Source organism: Erithacus rubecula, assembly GCF_903797595.1.
Source record: "Erithacus rubecula genome assembly, chromosome: 2".
NCBI lineage: Eukaryota > Metazoa > Chordata > Aves > Passeriformes > Muscicapidae > Erithacus > Erithacus rubecula.
In genome coordinates, this window is record NC_136685.1 from 52,732,985 (window position 1) to 52,746,232 (window position 13,248).

General features: G+C 40.7%; 1 protein-coding gene and 1 long non-coding RNA gene across 6 annotated transcripts in view; one reads left to right on the top strand and one right to left on the bottom strand.

Moving 5' to 3' along the window:
- Positions 1 to 8,388: 8,388 nt before the first annotated feature.
- Positions 8,389 to 11,543, bottom strand: LOC306811541. The gene is made up of 3 exons (XR_013776690.1): positions 11,490 to 11,543; positions 10,419 to 10,510; positions 8,389 to 8,551 (listed from the first exon to the last, which is right to left on the bottom strand). It is a non-coding gene; the product is annotated as an uncharacterized lncRNA (long non-coding RNA).
- A 201-nt stretch (positions 11,544 to 11,744) lies between these two features.
- The window catches only part of AKAP7 (A-kinase anchoring protein 7), a 77,794-nt gene continuing 76,290 nt past the window's right edge, over positions 11,745 to 13,248 (top strand). For 2 of the 5 annotated variants that reach the window (XR_013776682.1, XM_079325268.1), the window contains exon 1: positions 11,752 to 12,061. Coding sequence is in view for 4 of the 5 variants with exons in the window: in XM_079325268.1 (XP_079181394.1) it covers positions 11,911 to 12,061 (151 nt within the window). In the remaining variant the exon portion in view is untranslated. Of the gene's footprint in view, positions 12,062 to 13,248 lie in introns of all 5 variants that reach the window. The other 3 variants (XM_079325270.1, XM_079325267.1, XM_079325269.1) reach the window with 3 other exon arrangements.

Sequence of the window (13,248 nt, forward strand, 5' to 3'; positions counted from 1 at the left end):
TATTTTCCTTTCTTTTCTTGGTAATTGTAGAATTTTTTAAAAAAGCTTGTAAGGCATTAATTGTCTTTAGGATGACTATCCTCTTGCACATATGGCTGAAATTGGTCACTGACTTCAAATGATAAAGGGCAATGGCTGACAGCAGTCGCATGTGCTTAAGGAAACTATGCTATCAAATCACTTCTAATATGTGTTTTTATATTCTCTGTACTTTTGACCACAGTTCTCTGACCTTTGGTTATGTTTTTCATGATATGCAAAGAGCATAGTAAGTAAGAAAACTCAACGAACATCATATTCTTATCCAAAATTTCATTTCTTAATGCATCATGAAAAGAACATGGCATCTTTTCCCTTTGTGTACAAGTTACTTATTATACACATGAAGGCTGTGGAACTATGCAGCACTGTTTTTGGCAGCAAAGCCAGCTCAAGCCTAGTTGATGAGCTCTGTTTACTGCTCCCAGTCTGATCAAATCTACATTGTACTTTGCATTCACAAAGAAGATGTGTGGACAGAGCTGTCTCTGGACTCCAGGATAAGATGGCTTGTTAAAATGACACACATTAAAAAACCCACAAAATTTTTTTTTTAAGGTTTTGTTAGTCCAAATTCTTTCAACGTTCTCATTCTTGTTTCTTCTGCTTCAGTAGTGCAGGGGCAAATGTGCACTGCTGCAGTGGGGAAAGGAGCTGAGTCTTAAAGCAGATCTGCTACCAAAGTGGAATAATTTTCAGTTATTTCTAAAGTGTGAAATTCTGTTCTGACTGAAGAAACAGCAAGTTTGTCTTTTACTGCAGAGTGGATAGAATTTCATCTTGGGCAGCCACAGCACAAGGGCAAGAATCCAGGCCCTACTGACATCAGGAGTAAAATATCCCATGAATCCAACATTGTGGCACTGAATAAACTCCAATAGTTGCAAGTCTGTTCTAGGAGAGCTGTAAAACCTGTGAAACGTTATCTGTCACTTGAATCTGCCCTGCCATTACAAATTCCAATCATAACTATGGAAAAAGAATTATTAAAGGACCAAAAGATAAAATTAAATTTGCTCCATAGTTAACTGTCCCAATCTTTTCAGAAATTAGGATAAAAATAACTTTCAAATCTATTGCACCTACATTTGCATGCATAGTTTGTGCAAATATTTTATGAGAGTATTTGAAATTTTCTGATACAATTTTTTTTTAAAAAGCTATTGTCAATTAGTACAGATTGTGACTCATTTTCCATAAAATTGGCACTAACAAGGCAGACAGGGGCACAGAGTTTGGCAGTACTAAAGACACAAGTTCCACATACCTAAAAAAATTCAGGTGCTGGTAGAATATACAAGGAGAGAGAAGAATTGTCAGCCTCTGTCTGCAAAGGACTTATTAAATATTCAATTGTCCTCATTGTAGAGAGGCAATATACACATTCCCTTTTTATGGTGTAAATAAGAGAAAGAACATAAAAATGTCACTTTCAAAAAAGCAGATTTAAATATAAACCCCTTTATAAAAATTCTCTAGACTATTCCTTACAGTAAAGCTTTTATTACAGCTTTACATCCTAGATTTCTACCAACATACATGTCATCTCATGCAATTAAATTGGACTATTTTCAATTGTGTTGGATGCAATAAATCACTCAGAAATCAACTTTATTTAATATACCTGGGGGACAGTAAACTTTTTAGGTGATAATACTTTAAAAGATTCAGGAATAGATATTTACAAGAAGACAAGTCTTTTATGACATATGATTTACTGGAATTCTTATGGGTTTTTTTCTAAATTATCTACTAGTAAATTAAAATGAGATTTTAAAATGAAGATTTACGAAGGGTACCAGCTCTTTTGTCAAGGCTTGATACTTATCACAAACAAGAAGTTACCTTGTCCAGTTTTCATTAGACAGATTTTTTTGGTGGTGATTTCTTTAGCTGTGAAGCAGAGAGGCTCCATCTGAGATAGATACACTGGCGTATACACCAGGGAGCCATATGACAAGCATTAAACGGCTTAGAAGATTGTCTTAGTGCATTATTAGTTCAGCAGTTGTAAGGATTATTGCTGTTGTTGTTTGGGATTTTTTTTCTGGCAATATCATAGTAAACAAAAGTTTAAAGGAGAACGACAAGGTAGTTTTGCTGGTACTAACAGCAGTATTTTTCCAAACAGAAGAAGGAGTGCAGGAAAAAAAAAAACCAGATTCCATGTCTGCACAGTACTAACACAGCATTGTCCACAGATATCTGAGCTGCTTCTGAATGACTTAAATTCACACTGAGAGCAGAACAAATTAATTAGTGCAGTATTCTCTTTGGGCTGTTTGCTTGGCTAAGAACCCAAGTATATTCATCCAGATATTCAGGCACAGTAAATACAGCTATCCAGGTCCCAGTACACAAGGACAGTTTTCAAGATCTGGACTCTGCTTCTCTTGAGCTATGTAGGCATACATAATAGCTCCCGTTTAAATTACAAACCTTTCAGAAAAGATATCAACATTCTCAGTATTAAACACAAGATAATTAAGGCAGGCATTAACCATAAATAATAAAAGTCAAGATATCCAAGTTATGTGCTAAAATACAGAAGCTGAGGAAGAATTTAAGATAGGTTACATTGCAAAAGCTGAAATCGTAGAAAAAATTACCTTTCCAAAGACTTTCTAAATTACTGTACAGGGGAATGAAATTTCATTTTTTGAAGGAAAAAAAAAAAAAAAAAAAAAAGTTCCAGTACTTGAGACAACTTCAGACACAAGGTGAAGATCTGGACAAGAATTTCAATAGTAAGCATTGCAGTTTACATTGATAAGACTCTATCTTAGCTAAAAAGTTAAGTTCTGCCTAACACATGACAGATTGAGAGAGGAGCTTTGAGAGGTTTTAGACAAACCTAACATTTATGTGATAAATACTAACTGATAGGAACTGTGCTTCTTAGTGGTTCAAGGAGTATACAGAGTGAGGATGAGGACAAACCATGTTTAATGATGTTGCACCTAGGGTGAAAGCCATACATCCATAAGCAGATGATCAAAGCCAGGCTGAGATCTTAATTTGAAAAATATGAAGGAGAGAAAAATCTGAGAGTGAATTTGATAAAGATGGTAACTTGTTCATTGGATGAAAGACTGTAAGAAATTAAGGGTATACACAAAGGGGTCAAGGAATAAAACAAATCCTCCAAAGGCAATGCGGAAACAGGAGATAATCATGAGTCAATGTTATCACAAAAATCAACTCAGACAAGATTTCAATGGCAGAAATTTGACCCTGATTTGAAAGATGTCAACTAACCACAAAGAACAATTATGGGCCTTGTGTCATTTGAGACTGGAGTGAAAAGAGAGTCAACTGTAAGGCAGACAATGGACTGTAGAACATGCAATTTTAGAAGAACTTAGACAGCAAATGTAAACAGAATATTGACTGAGGCTGGAGCTGAATGGGTAAGACATAATATCTACAAAAGCAAGTACATACAGGGCTATTTTCAAAGGCACAAAGGCCCCTTAGGTTGCCAGATCCCATGAGAAGTCAATGAACTCTACCTAATCACACTCACTTGTTCTAAAATCTCCCTAATCATCATTGTAATTGCATGGATATGACAAATCAACTGTCATTAGTGGTACCTCCCATGAGTCTCTGGAGTCGTGAAAATTCCAAAGTATGGAATTGGTAAAGCCTACTGTAAACCCACACATAGATTTGACACAAGTGCAGCTCAACATATCCTTCAGCAATTCAGTTTTCTTTTTCCCCCCTTGTTTTTCTGCTGGTCCTTCTCCTCATCATTTAAGGGAACTGGTTCTTGCCATACTACATCACTTCAGGAAAGTACACTGAATGTACCTCAAGTGAGGGATCCTATTATAGCCTTCCCAACTGTTACAAAAGCATAAAGCAACTTTTTCTGGGTATGATTTCACCCTTTTAGAAAGTCTCCATGCACTTTACCTGTCTTAGAGAGCTATGTTGTGAGGAAGATTGTTCTTAGGATTGTAGATACCAGTTTGACAAGACATTGCCAAGAAAGACATTTATATGTCCCATAGTATTATTTGTCTACTATTTTCAATTTTCTTGTTATTTTCAATTTTGATGCTTAAATGTTTGCTTAAAATCAGGATGATGTTTTTAGGAATCTGTGCAAATTAGAAAGAGCAGTTAAGTCACTCCATCATGCTATGTTACATGGGGAATTATAGCATTTGGTCAAAACTCAATGCAAGTATATTCATTATGAATATTTTGAACTGAGTATGTGTCAAAAAACTCACTGATTCCCTGGATGCTCACCAAAAATAGTTTTTGATAGAGTGTATTTTAATGTGTGCCTGAGCTCCTTCCTTTCAGTGTTTCAAAGCAACATTGTTGTGTAAGCTTTCATGACTTTTAAGCTGTAGACTGATTCTCTTACATATAAGCAAGTTCAGCTCTCTTAAAATGCAAATCATCCAGAAAGTAAATAAAAACAACACCACATAATACCTTTTTCTTTGCTTCCCTACATGGGTACAAGTTCTTGTGGTAAGACCAAATAGCTGTTTTGATCAGACCAAACGAACTACAGCTTTTCCAGAGTCCTGGGGAGACGTTTTCCCCTTCGTCTCCTCACTTTATACTAGCTGTATCAAATAACTGTTAGTCCACTATCACAGATATATGATAATGGTCACATGTTGGCTTATGGAGACAGACTGGATGCCTGACAAAATGACCTAAACTTGGTTCTTTTCATCGGACTGCTTTAAACATTGTTCTAACTTGGACTGAAAGTACTACTGAAAATGAAAATGTTTTCCTCCCTTTCAGTTACTGCAATTCATCTAGTGTCAGAGTATGAATGTGAATTGAAAATGGCTCACTGAAAGTCTGCAGTATTGAGTTAGAACTGCATGATATAATCTATTAAAGACATAGCAGTGTTCTAAGCTGGAGAATTCAAACGTGTCTCTTTCCCCATTAGTCAGAATGTGTTTTTCTTTAATTGTGTTTGGGTTTTTTTCATGCATGGTCATACAATAATGTGGACATGAGTTAATGTCTTTGATCTAGGTTAAAATCATTATTGTAAAAAGGGGAGCTTTGAACTGGTTCATCCTTGTGATTTTATAAATTAAAACCTTGAGCCTCAAGAAGACGATGAGGAAACTCCACCGTCAGCAAAGAGGTGTCAAATAGCCTCAGAGACATACATACAGATGGATCCAATACCTCTTAAGAGATTTCAGTGACAGAAACTGGATGCCACATCACATTGCTTAAAGTGTGAGTGGTAGCTAAACTAGTGTTAGAATTGTTTCTCTTGAGGTCAGGGGTGCTTTTCTTCTTCAAACAATAAGTTACTCTTTTCCTGAATATCTTTTAGGAAAGGTATTTTGAGCATCATTGGTTTTTTGCTTTAGACTTTAGGTTAAACATAAATAGACATCTTAAGAGACTGCTTATGTGGGAGGTGGGTTTTTTTCATGGTTATACCCAGGAACACCAGGGGTAAATCAATTTCAAAATTCATGTGAAACATAAAACAACACCGCTTAATTATTTCTTCCTAGGTAGGCTCTAACTTGGCAGGATCACAAAACCTACACTGCGTGAAGTTTCCTGTGCACTTGAGCTTTGCAGCATTAGCCATAGCCATCAGCAGGTTCTTCCAACCTGATGAGGGTTAGCATAACAATCAAGAAAGGCTGTTTTGACTCAAGTGTTTCCAGTTAGAGAGCAGATGTAGAATTTAATTATCTGGGCTTCAAAAGGCTTAGCCAGAGCAAGTATTGGGCTAAAGCACAAATATTTTTTCCTAATTCTAAACCAAGTAATAACAAAACTCGGGCCTTGATCCTTTTCACCCAACTTCAGTTTCTAACCACCATGCAGGTTAGAGGTTGTGCCTAAACAAGACACAATCCTGGTTGTTCATGGAGAGAGTAAAGCATCTCTAGAACAACTGTTTACTTATATGAATTACAGTTCACATAAGCCTGTCTTTACTGACTACTGAAGAGTGCTAAAGCACATAAATTCATACCTTAGGCTAAATGAGCAACTGTCAGAAGTTCTGGTAGTGCTTGTGAACTAATGTCTGGGCTGCTCTTAGGAAAAACAGCAGGTGCACATCAGAAATGCATGAAGAGAGAAGAATGATGAACTCAACTTCAGGAAGAATTCGAATACTTTCTGGCAATAAGGAGCATAGATTTGTTTTTTCTTATTTGGACAATGGGCTCTGCAAACATGCAGGAAAGATACTGCCTCAACTCCACAGACATGCTAACTTGACAGAAAATCCATGGATAAAATAATGAAATAGATACAAGGCCACACACAAAGTCTGCATAATGGTGATAAACACAGTGTGTTTGTGCGCTACCTGGAGCTTGAGAAGGTAGGAAGCTAGAGCTAAAAAAATAAGCTTGTGACTGAAGGGAGAGACAGACAGAAGAACAGGAGAGAGGAGACCAAGAAATGGAACAGTATGACAGCGTAGAATCATGATTTTTCAATTTACTAAGTGAATATGTATTTCCCCCACCCACATCTGGAATAATATGAATTCTGGATTCAAAACTGCATTCTTTATTTGCCTAAGACTCCCAGTAAATGTGTCTTTTGCTCAAGGAATGCAGGATCTTGTTAGTGTCTCAGCTGCATGATTTCTGCATGTAGCTGGCCATATTCACTCAAACTTTTTAATTGCAGGCAATGTCTTCTTTTACTTAAACACTTTCCATTCACTTTTCCCCTGCACATGCTTTTTAAAAACCTCTTTTTCAGTCAGGATAAAAGAACAGCCCCACGAAAACTGGACATTCCAGACCAAACCTAACTTGACCTCCAGAGCTAAAAAGTGAAGTGGGTTTAATAAAGTTCCAAAAAGTCAAATCTGCTTTTATTTCAGTGTACAGTCTTTCGTATTGCAGGTGTATGAAGGTTTCCTATCAAACTGAATGTTGTCTTCATCTTACAGACTGGCATACCTAATGGTCTCCAGGACAGGCAACTTTTTGCTTAAATCCACATTATACTTGTCAAGAATAAGAAAAACAAGATTGTGATAATCAAAATCACTTAGAGTTATTTTTTATTTTATAGTTTTGTTTTCGTGTTTATAAATATTTCGTAAAAATAAAGCTGTTTACTCACATTACAAAATATGAACTACTAGAAATATTCCATTATATTATTTGTATTCTAATTACCTTACTTTTTGGAAAATGTAGTGATGTATATCACAGAGATAGAATTTGTGTTTCTGAGACAAAACTAAAAAAATTAATAGCTTCTTTCAACCTGACAATGGAGCAACACAGGGAACACTGGTTTTGTTGACTAGAAAAGGATGACATAACTCTGCTGGAGCAATTATTTCTGGTGGATTTTCTGTGCTGAAAAGTGAAAGAAAGATTAGATTAGAAAAAGTATAGATTAGTAAAGCATGTTCTATGTCTGCTGCTAAAGTGTTGAAGAGGAAATATTAAAACTAGCCAGTGAGATAGAGTTTGCAGGGTGAATGAAGAAATAAATTAGCTTTAATAAATGCTGTGTACAGGGAGCAAAGACTATAGGAGCTCAGGCTAGAGATTATACCTAACAATAACACCCAGCAAAGAGTCCAAGTTGGTAAAATATGTCATGGACCATTAAGTTAGTGCAGATGTGCATCCAGCCATTTTTGCCAAAACTCATCAAGTCCTAGATGCAAGGTTTTACAATTGTCCTTGCTGAATTTCATGTAGCAAGCATCTGCTGTTCCCCTTCTCCAGCCTACTGAGGTCCCCCTAAATGCCAGGCAATCTCTGCCATCATGCTATCCTGAACCTGCTTTCCCATTATCTACCACTACCTCTTTGTCAGCCCACCAACTTTTAGCTCTTCCAGTTCTCTTCCAGTTTAGGTCTGATGGGACTACTTCTCCATCCTTCAACAACCTAGTTTAAAACCATCCTTATGAGGGTGGCAAGCCAGTTGGCAAAGATATCCTTGCCCCACTTCATTAGGTGAATCCTCTCTCCACCCAACAGATGTAATTCTTCAAATATCCTAGAGAAACCTGGAAGTGTCTGGAATACTACACTGTCATTTACAGCATTTGTTTGTCTATGCTGATCTTTAGCCCACAACCCTCACAACAGGTTGCTATCCAGAGGGTAGCAAGTGAAGAACTTGCTGCTCTTAGTAATTGGTTAATTTTTCAGCTGCTTTTCACTGTTCTGTTCCCTCCTTCTGCTTGTGATCAACAGATCATGAAAATATCCATTTATATTATTTTTTCATGTCAGACGTCAATCAAGTACAGTTTCTATTTATTAAGTACATGTGATAGAATCTTCATGCACTTCTTCCTTTTATATCAGTCATTGTAGACACTCCAGACCACTTGCTTTTCAAACTTTGCATGAAATGACCTTATCCTAGGTACTCCTCTACCTCTCATTTTCCATTATCTGTAGTACTGCAGCTCAAATTTTCTTGGTTTCTCTGTCAATCTCTTATTACTATCAGGTCATGGTCTGTTACTCTTCTTTGCTTGTCAGAAAACAAGATGCTGCATCAACAGTGACAGTAATGAAGACTTGTTTTATATCAGTAATGTCCTCCCTTCTTATCACAACAACCCAAGCTTCCCCTACAGCTTCCATGCCCTCATTGCAATAACTTCAACTCCCACCAATTTCCTACACAATATCCAAATTTCTCCTCTAGGCTCCCTGTAACACACCCCATTCCTGCCTTTTCACTACCTAACTTCCCTCAGTGAGTCATGTCCCAAACACTCATGGCTCATAGCTCCCCCATATCTCTTGCTTGACTAAGATAAGACATAATATGTATTGATAATATGTGCCATACCTATAGTGTAATGAGCTGGGCAATACTCATGGACAGCCACTCTTGGAAAAACAGACATACAGCATTGTTTCTTCTTTCCCTAATTTGGGAGCTAAATGGGTCTTTCTTCTAAATCATCCACTTTCAGGAAAGGTGTGGGAATATCATACCTCTAAATCCTCTAACACTGTACAGAATTTGCCTGAAATTAGTGGGTGGATTAAGAGAAGGAAAGGTAGGTAAGAGGCTAACAGGCACTGGCACTACAGTTGTGTAAGCAAATACAACCACAGAGCTGACCCTGCTTCCTCTTTCTGCTAGCGTCACTCAGTTGTCATAATGTGATTTTTTTTTTTCCTTTGAAGGGACAACTGTACTGCTGAGAGGTTAATCAGAAACTTTCTTTAATAAAGGCAAGGCCACAGAAAATTGATAAAAGGGCTGGCTTTAGCCCAAACCTAAGCAGTAGTGAAAAGACTTTCTGCCAGGCACCAGGTCAGTGACCTCTGTGAAAGTTGTGCGGTATTTAGGCAGGCAGAAAAATCACAACTTGTTACTTCATCTTTCCAGTCCTCAGTCAAACATTTCCCTCCAACATCACTTCTGTGACTTGTAGGGACAATTCATAGGAACTGCTACCAGCTCTAGCTAAGATCTCACTTCCTTTTATCCTAGAGGTAGTATAGTCAGGCAGGTCGTGTGACCAAAGAATACATCTACAGGCATAATTTTAAAGCCAGGCTAGTGGGTGCTGGTTACAGACAATTTTAGCTCCATAAAAATGCACTGCATTTTCATTTGTAAAGAGCACTATTAAATGCTACCTTAATTTAAACATTGCATTGGACTCCCCTGACAATTTTACAGATAGAAGTGGTTTTTTCCTAAAGTTTTCTCACTGAAGATTTCTGAAAAAAACCTCAGTGAATTGATTTGGAGCAGTTTCAGATCCAAATTGCTTTCTAAATTCACATTTATTAAAAGACACTTAATGTCAAAAATATCTTCTTCCAGTATTTGATCTATAACTCTAAAATCAAAGTTTTATGGAAGCACTGTACTTGACAATGGAAATGGGCTAGGAAGATGTAACCACTTATTCATTTAGTCTGCTAATGATAGCTGATATTCAAATGAAATGTGAATAAAAACCGCCAGCAGTCTCACCCTAAAGCTTCTCTTGGATCCCACAGAACTTGGACTTCTGCATCACATCCAACCTTTGGCCTCTACAGAAATATGCAAATCAAATTAAAATTCCATATGAATGGCAAACACAGCTCAAAATGGATCAAAGTAACAGCAAAAGGAAGAGCCAAATGCAGGAACTGACCTCATTTTTCACTCTTCTTTCAACCAGCTTCTAGCCTCCAGTAGGCAGGCTGTATCCTCCAACCATCCCATTTTATTTATTTGGTTTTGCCATCTAGGGAGAACCAGACAGGTATGTTTTTGTCTCAAACATTGTGCCTGTTACAATGGGAAAGGTGTGATCTACAGGTGTAGAGGTGGGGCAGCACTGTTCTGATCCCACTTCCTGCTCCACCTTGACACCTGTGCTCAGTGCCCCTGTTCCCACTCACCTCCCATGGGAGGGCTCCAAGGGCTGGCTGTGCACATGTGAGCACAACAGGGCAAAAGATCTGGTTTACATAAGAGGCTCACACCAGGTTATCTATAAAAGAAAGCTGGTCAGACCCTCTCACACTCTTTTCTTTCTCTTTCTCATGACCCCAGCTCCAGATCCTCCAACACAGCAGGACCAATGCAGAATACGAGGATTGATGATCTCTTCCTTTTATTTCTTTCTTTCTCTCCCCCCTTGCTTTGCCTGGACAAAACAAGGCTGTCATATTCTACCTCCCATATTGAACTTTGTTGTAGGGAGCTTTTGGAAGTGTGTTGTGGCTTCCAGGCCAGCACCTTTGACTGCAAACCAGTTTCTTTTGCAAGCTGAGAACATAATGAAGTGTATGGCATAAAATTAAGGACTAGTTAGCTGCTGTGTTTGTGGGAATGTATTGTAAGAATTTAAGGACTTCTAAGCAAACAGCTCGGGAAGAGAGGCTCAACTATGGGCTGGTTGCCAAAGTTAAAAACACAAGAGATCAGCTTGATGAGAATTTACAACTAACATCACTCCTCTACTGATGAGTGATGACACCTTCCCTACTGTATTTAAAACTGAAAACAGGAATCTTTATGTGCATATATATCACCTGCTCCCCAGATCTGGTTTACATGGATAAGCCAATCAGCAAAAGCACCAGGTAGCATTTAGCTTGGCTTCTCCCATCAAACACCCTGACAGGATTTGGCTTCCAAGAGGCACCAAGTCTTTATTTAACAGGAAAGGACCATCTCCCCTTCCTTCTCTCAGACATGCAGCCTCCGGCTCCAGCCACTCTGAGCATCCTTTTATCTTTCTTTGCTAGTTAGTTTTTAGTATCTACTGGGCAACTTCAGGAAAACTCAAAATTTCTATTCTCCATGTAATTTATCACCCTTGAGGCCATTTCCAACACGAGACTGCACAGCCAGAGCAGAGCCCTTAGTGCCAGCGGTCAGAGCGCCCGGGGCTGCTTAGAGCAGAGCACGGTCAGGGCAAGACCGCCAATTCTCCCCCAGACCGCTGCTAAATTACTGATCACTACCGCTTTGCCGCCCTAAACTACAGCCGGTTATTTTGAGGGACGCCACTCCCGCTGGCTGCAGCCCCCCATGGAGGAGAGCGCTGGCGCAGCCACTTTTAGCTTAGACACCGAGCGAAAGCTGCGCTCGAACTGCCGATCTCCGGCTGCAGGCCGCGCCGCTCGCTGTGAGGGCGGCCCCGCCTCCCGCCGTGCCCGCCGCGGAGCGTGCCGGGAGCTGTAGTTCCACGGCCGCCCGGCCCCCGTCCCCGATATTTCCCCGAGGGGCGGCCCCGCCTCCCGCCGCGGAGCATGCCGGGAGCTGTAGTTCCACGGCCGCACGGCCCCGTGCCCCCGCTGCTTCCCCGAGGGGCGCGGCGGCTCCGCCAGACCCGCTGCGGCCCCGCGGCTTCCTGGCGGGCAGCGCTGCTCGCCCCGGCCGGGTATGCGGCCGCTGCTGCAGCGGCTCCTCCCCGCGCTGTGCTCGGCGGCGGCCCGAGCCGTGCTCGGCCGGAGGGCCGTGCCCATGGCGCTGCGGCCGGCGGAGGGAGCGGAACGGGCCGGGGGCGATGGCCGGAGCGCGGCCCCGGAGCACGGTGAGAGGCGCGGGGCGGGGGCAGGGGCCGGGCGCTGCGAGGCCCCGCGCCCGCCTCCCCCTGGGCTGCGGAAGGACGCTGGGGCGCAGGGGAAAACTTTTAAACTTAATTGTGGCCTCTTGTTAATAGGGCTCCGGCGCTTCCCTGCCTGCCCCGCTCAGTCCGTATGCTTGCCGACAGTGTATACATCCGACCTGACCGTTTTCCCCCCTAACTACTACTCATTTTCTTTTTAGTTCCCTAACTGTTTATCTGACCTGGCTGAATACTAACCCCACAATTTTTTTTTCCCACAAGAAACTGTATTATTAGTATTATTTATTGTTATTTTTTCGTTAGCTGTGTAAACTGTAGCGCCAGCACTGGAGGTTCAAAATGCATCGACGCTAAGACCATCTACTTGTACAGCAGCTCTCAGACCAACTGTCTCTAAAGAATCCATTTGTTATTAAAAATATGAAGAGAAAGCAGCGGGTGAAAGCTCAGCCAGAGTCAAGGAGCCCCAACCCTCTTGCCATCAGATGGAGGGGAATGGAAAAGAGTTGCTGCTCTGAGAGGTAGAAGAATCCCCTCCTGGCATCCCCTGCCTCCCCAGGTGCTCTTATGGTATATGTAGGAGGCTCTGGATCCTTAGGGTCAGGCGAACAACAGTGGTTTATCTGGAGGATCTTCCAGACCAATGAAGTCAACCAGGCAGATCACAAATACAGGTATTAAAAAAAAGAGTAGCTGTAGTGGGTGATTTGCTTCTGAGGGGAACTGGGGGCCCTGTATGCTGTTTGGACCCATTGCACAGGAAAGTCTGATGACTTTCTGTGGCCCAGGTAAGGGATATTACCAAGAGACTCCCTGAGCTAATTCTGCCCTCTGGTTACTACCCACTGCTGGCTGTCTAGGTTGACAGTGATGAGGTTGGTGAGAGAAGTATCATGGTAATCAAACAGGACTTCAAGGCACTGGGTTATCTTGTTGAAGGGACAGGAGCACAGGTAATGTTTTGCTCAATTTCTTTGTATCAGGGACGAATGCCAGAAGGAGCAGGAAAACCCATGTGATCAACAATTAGCTTAAAGATGATGCCATTGGTGGAATTTGGGTTTTTTTGATCTTGGGGGGATTTATGCAGCACCAGGCCTGCACCTGTCTAAAAGGGGCAAAAGTATTCTAACAATGAGTTGGGAGGGCTG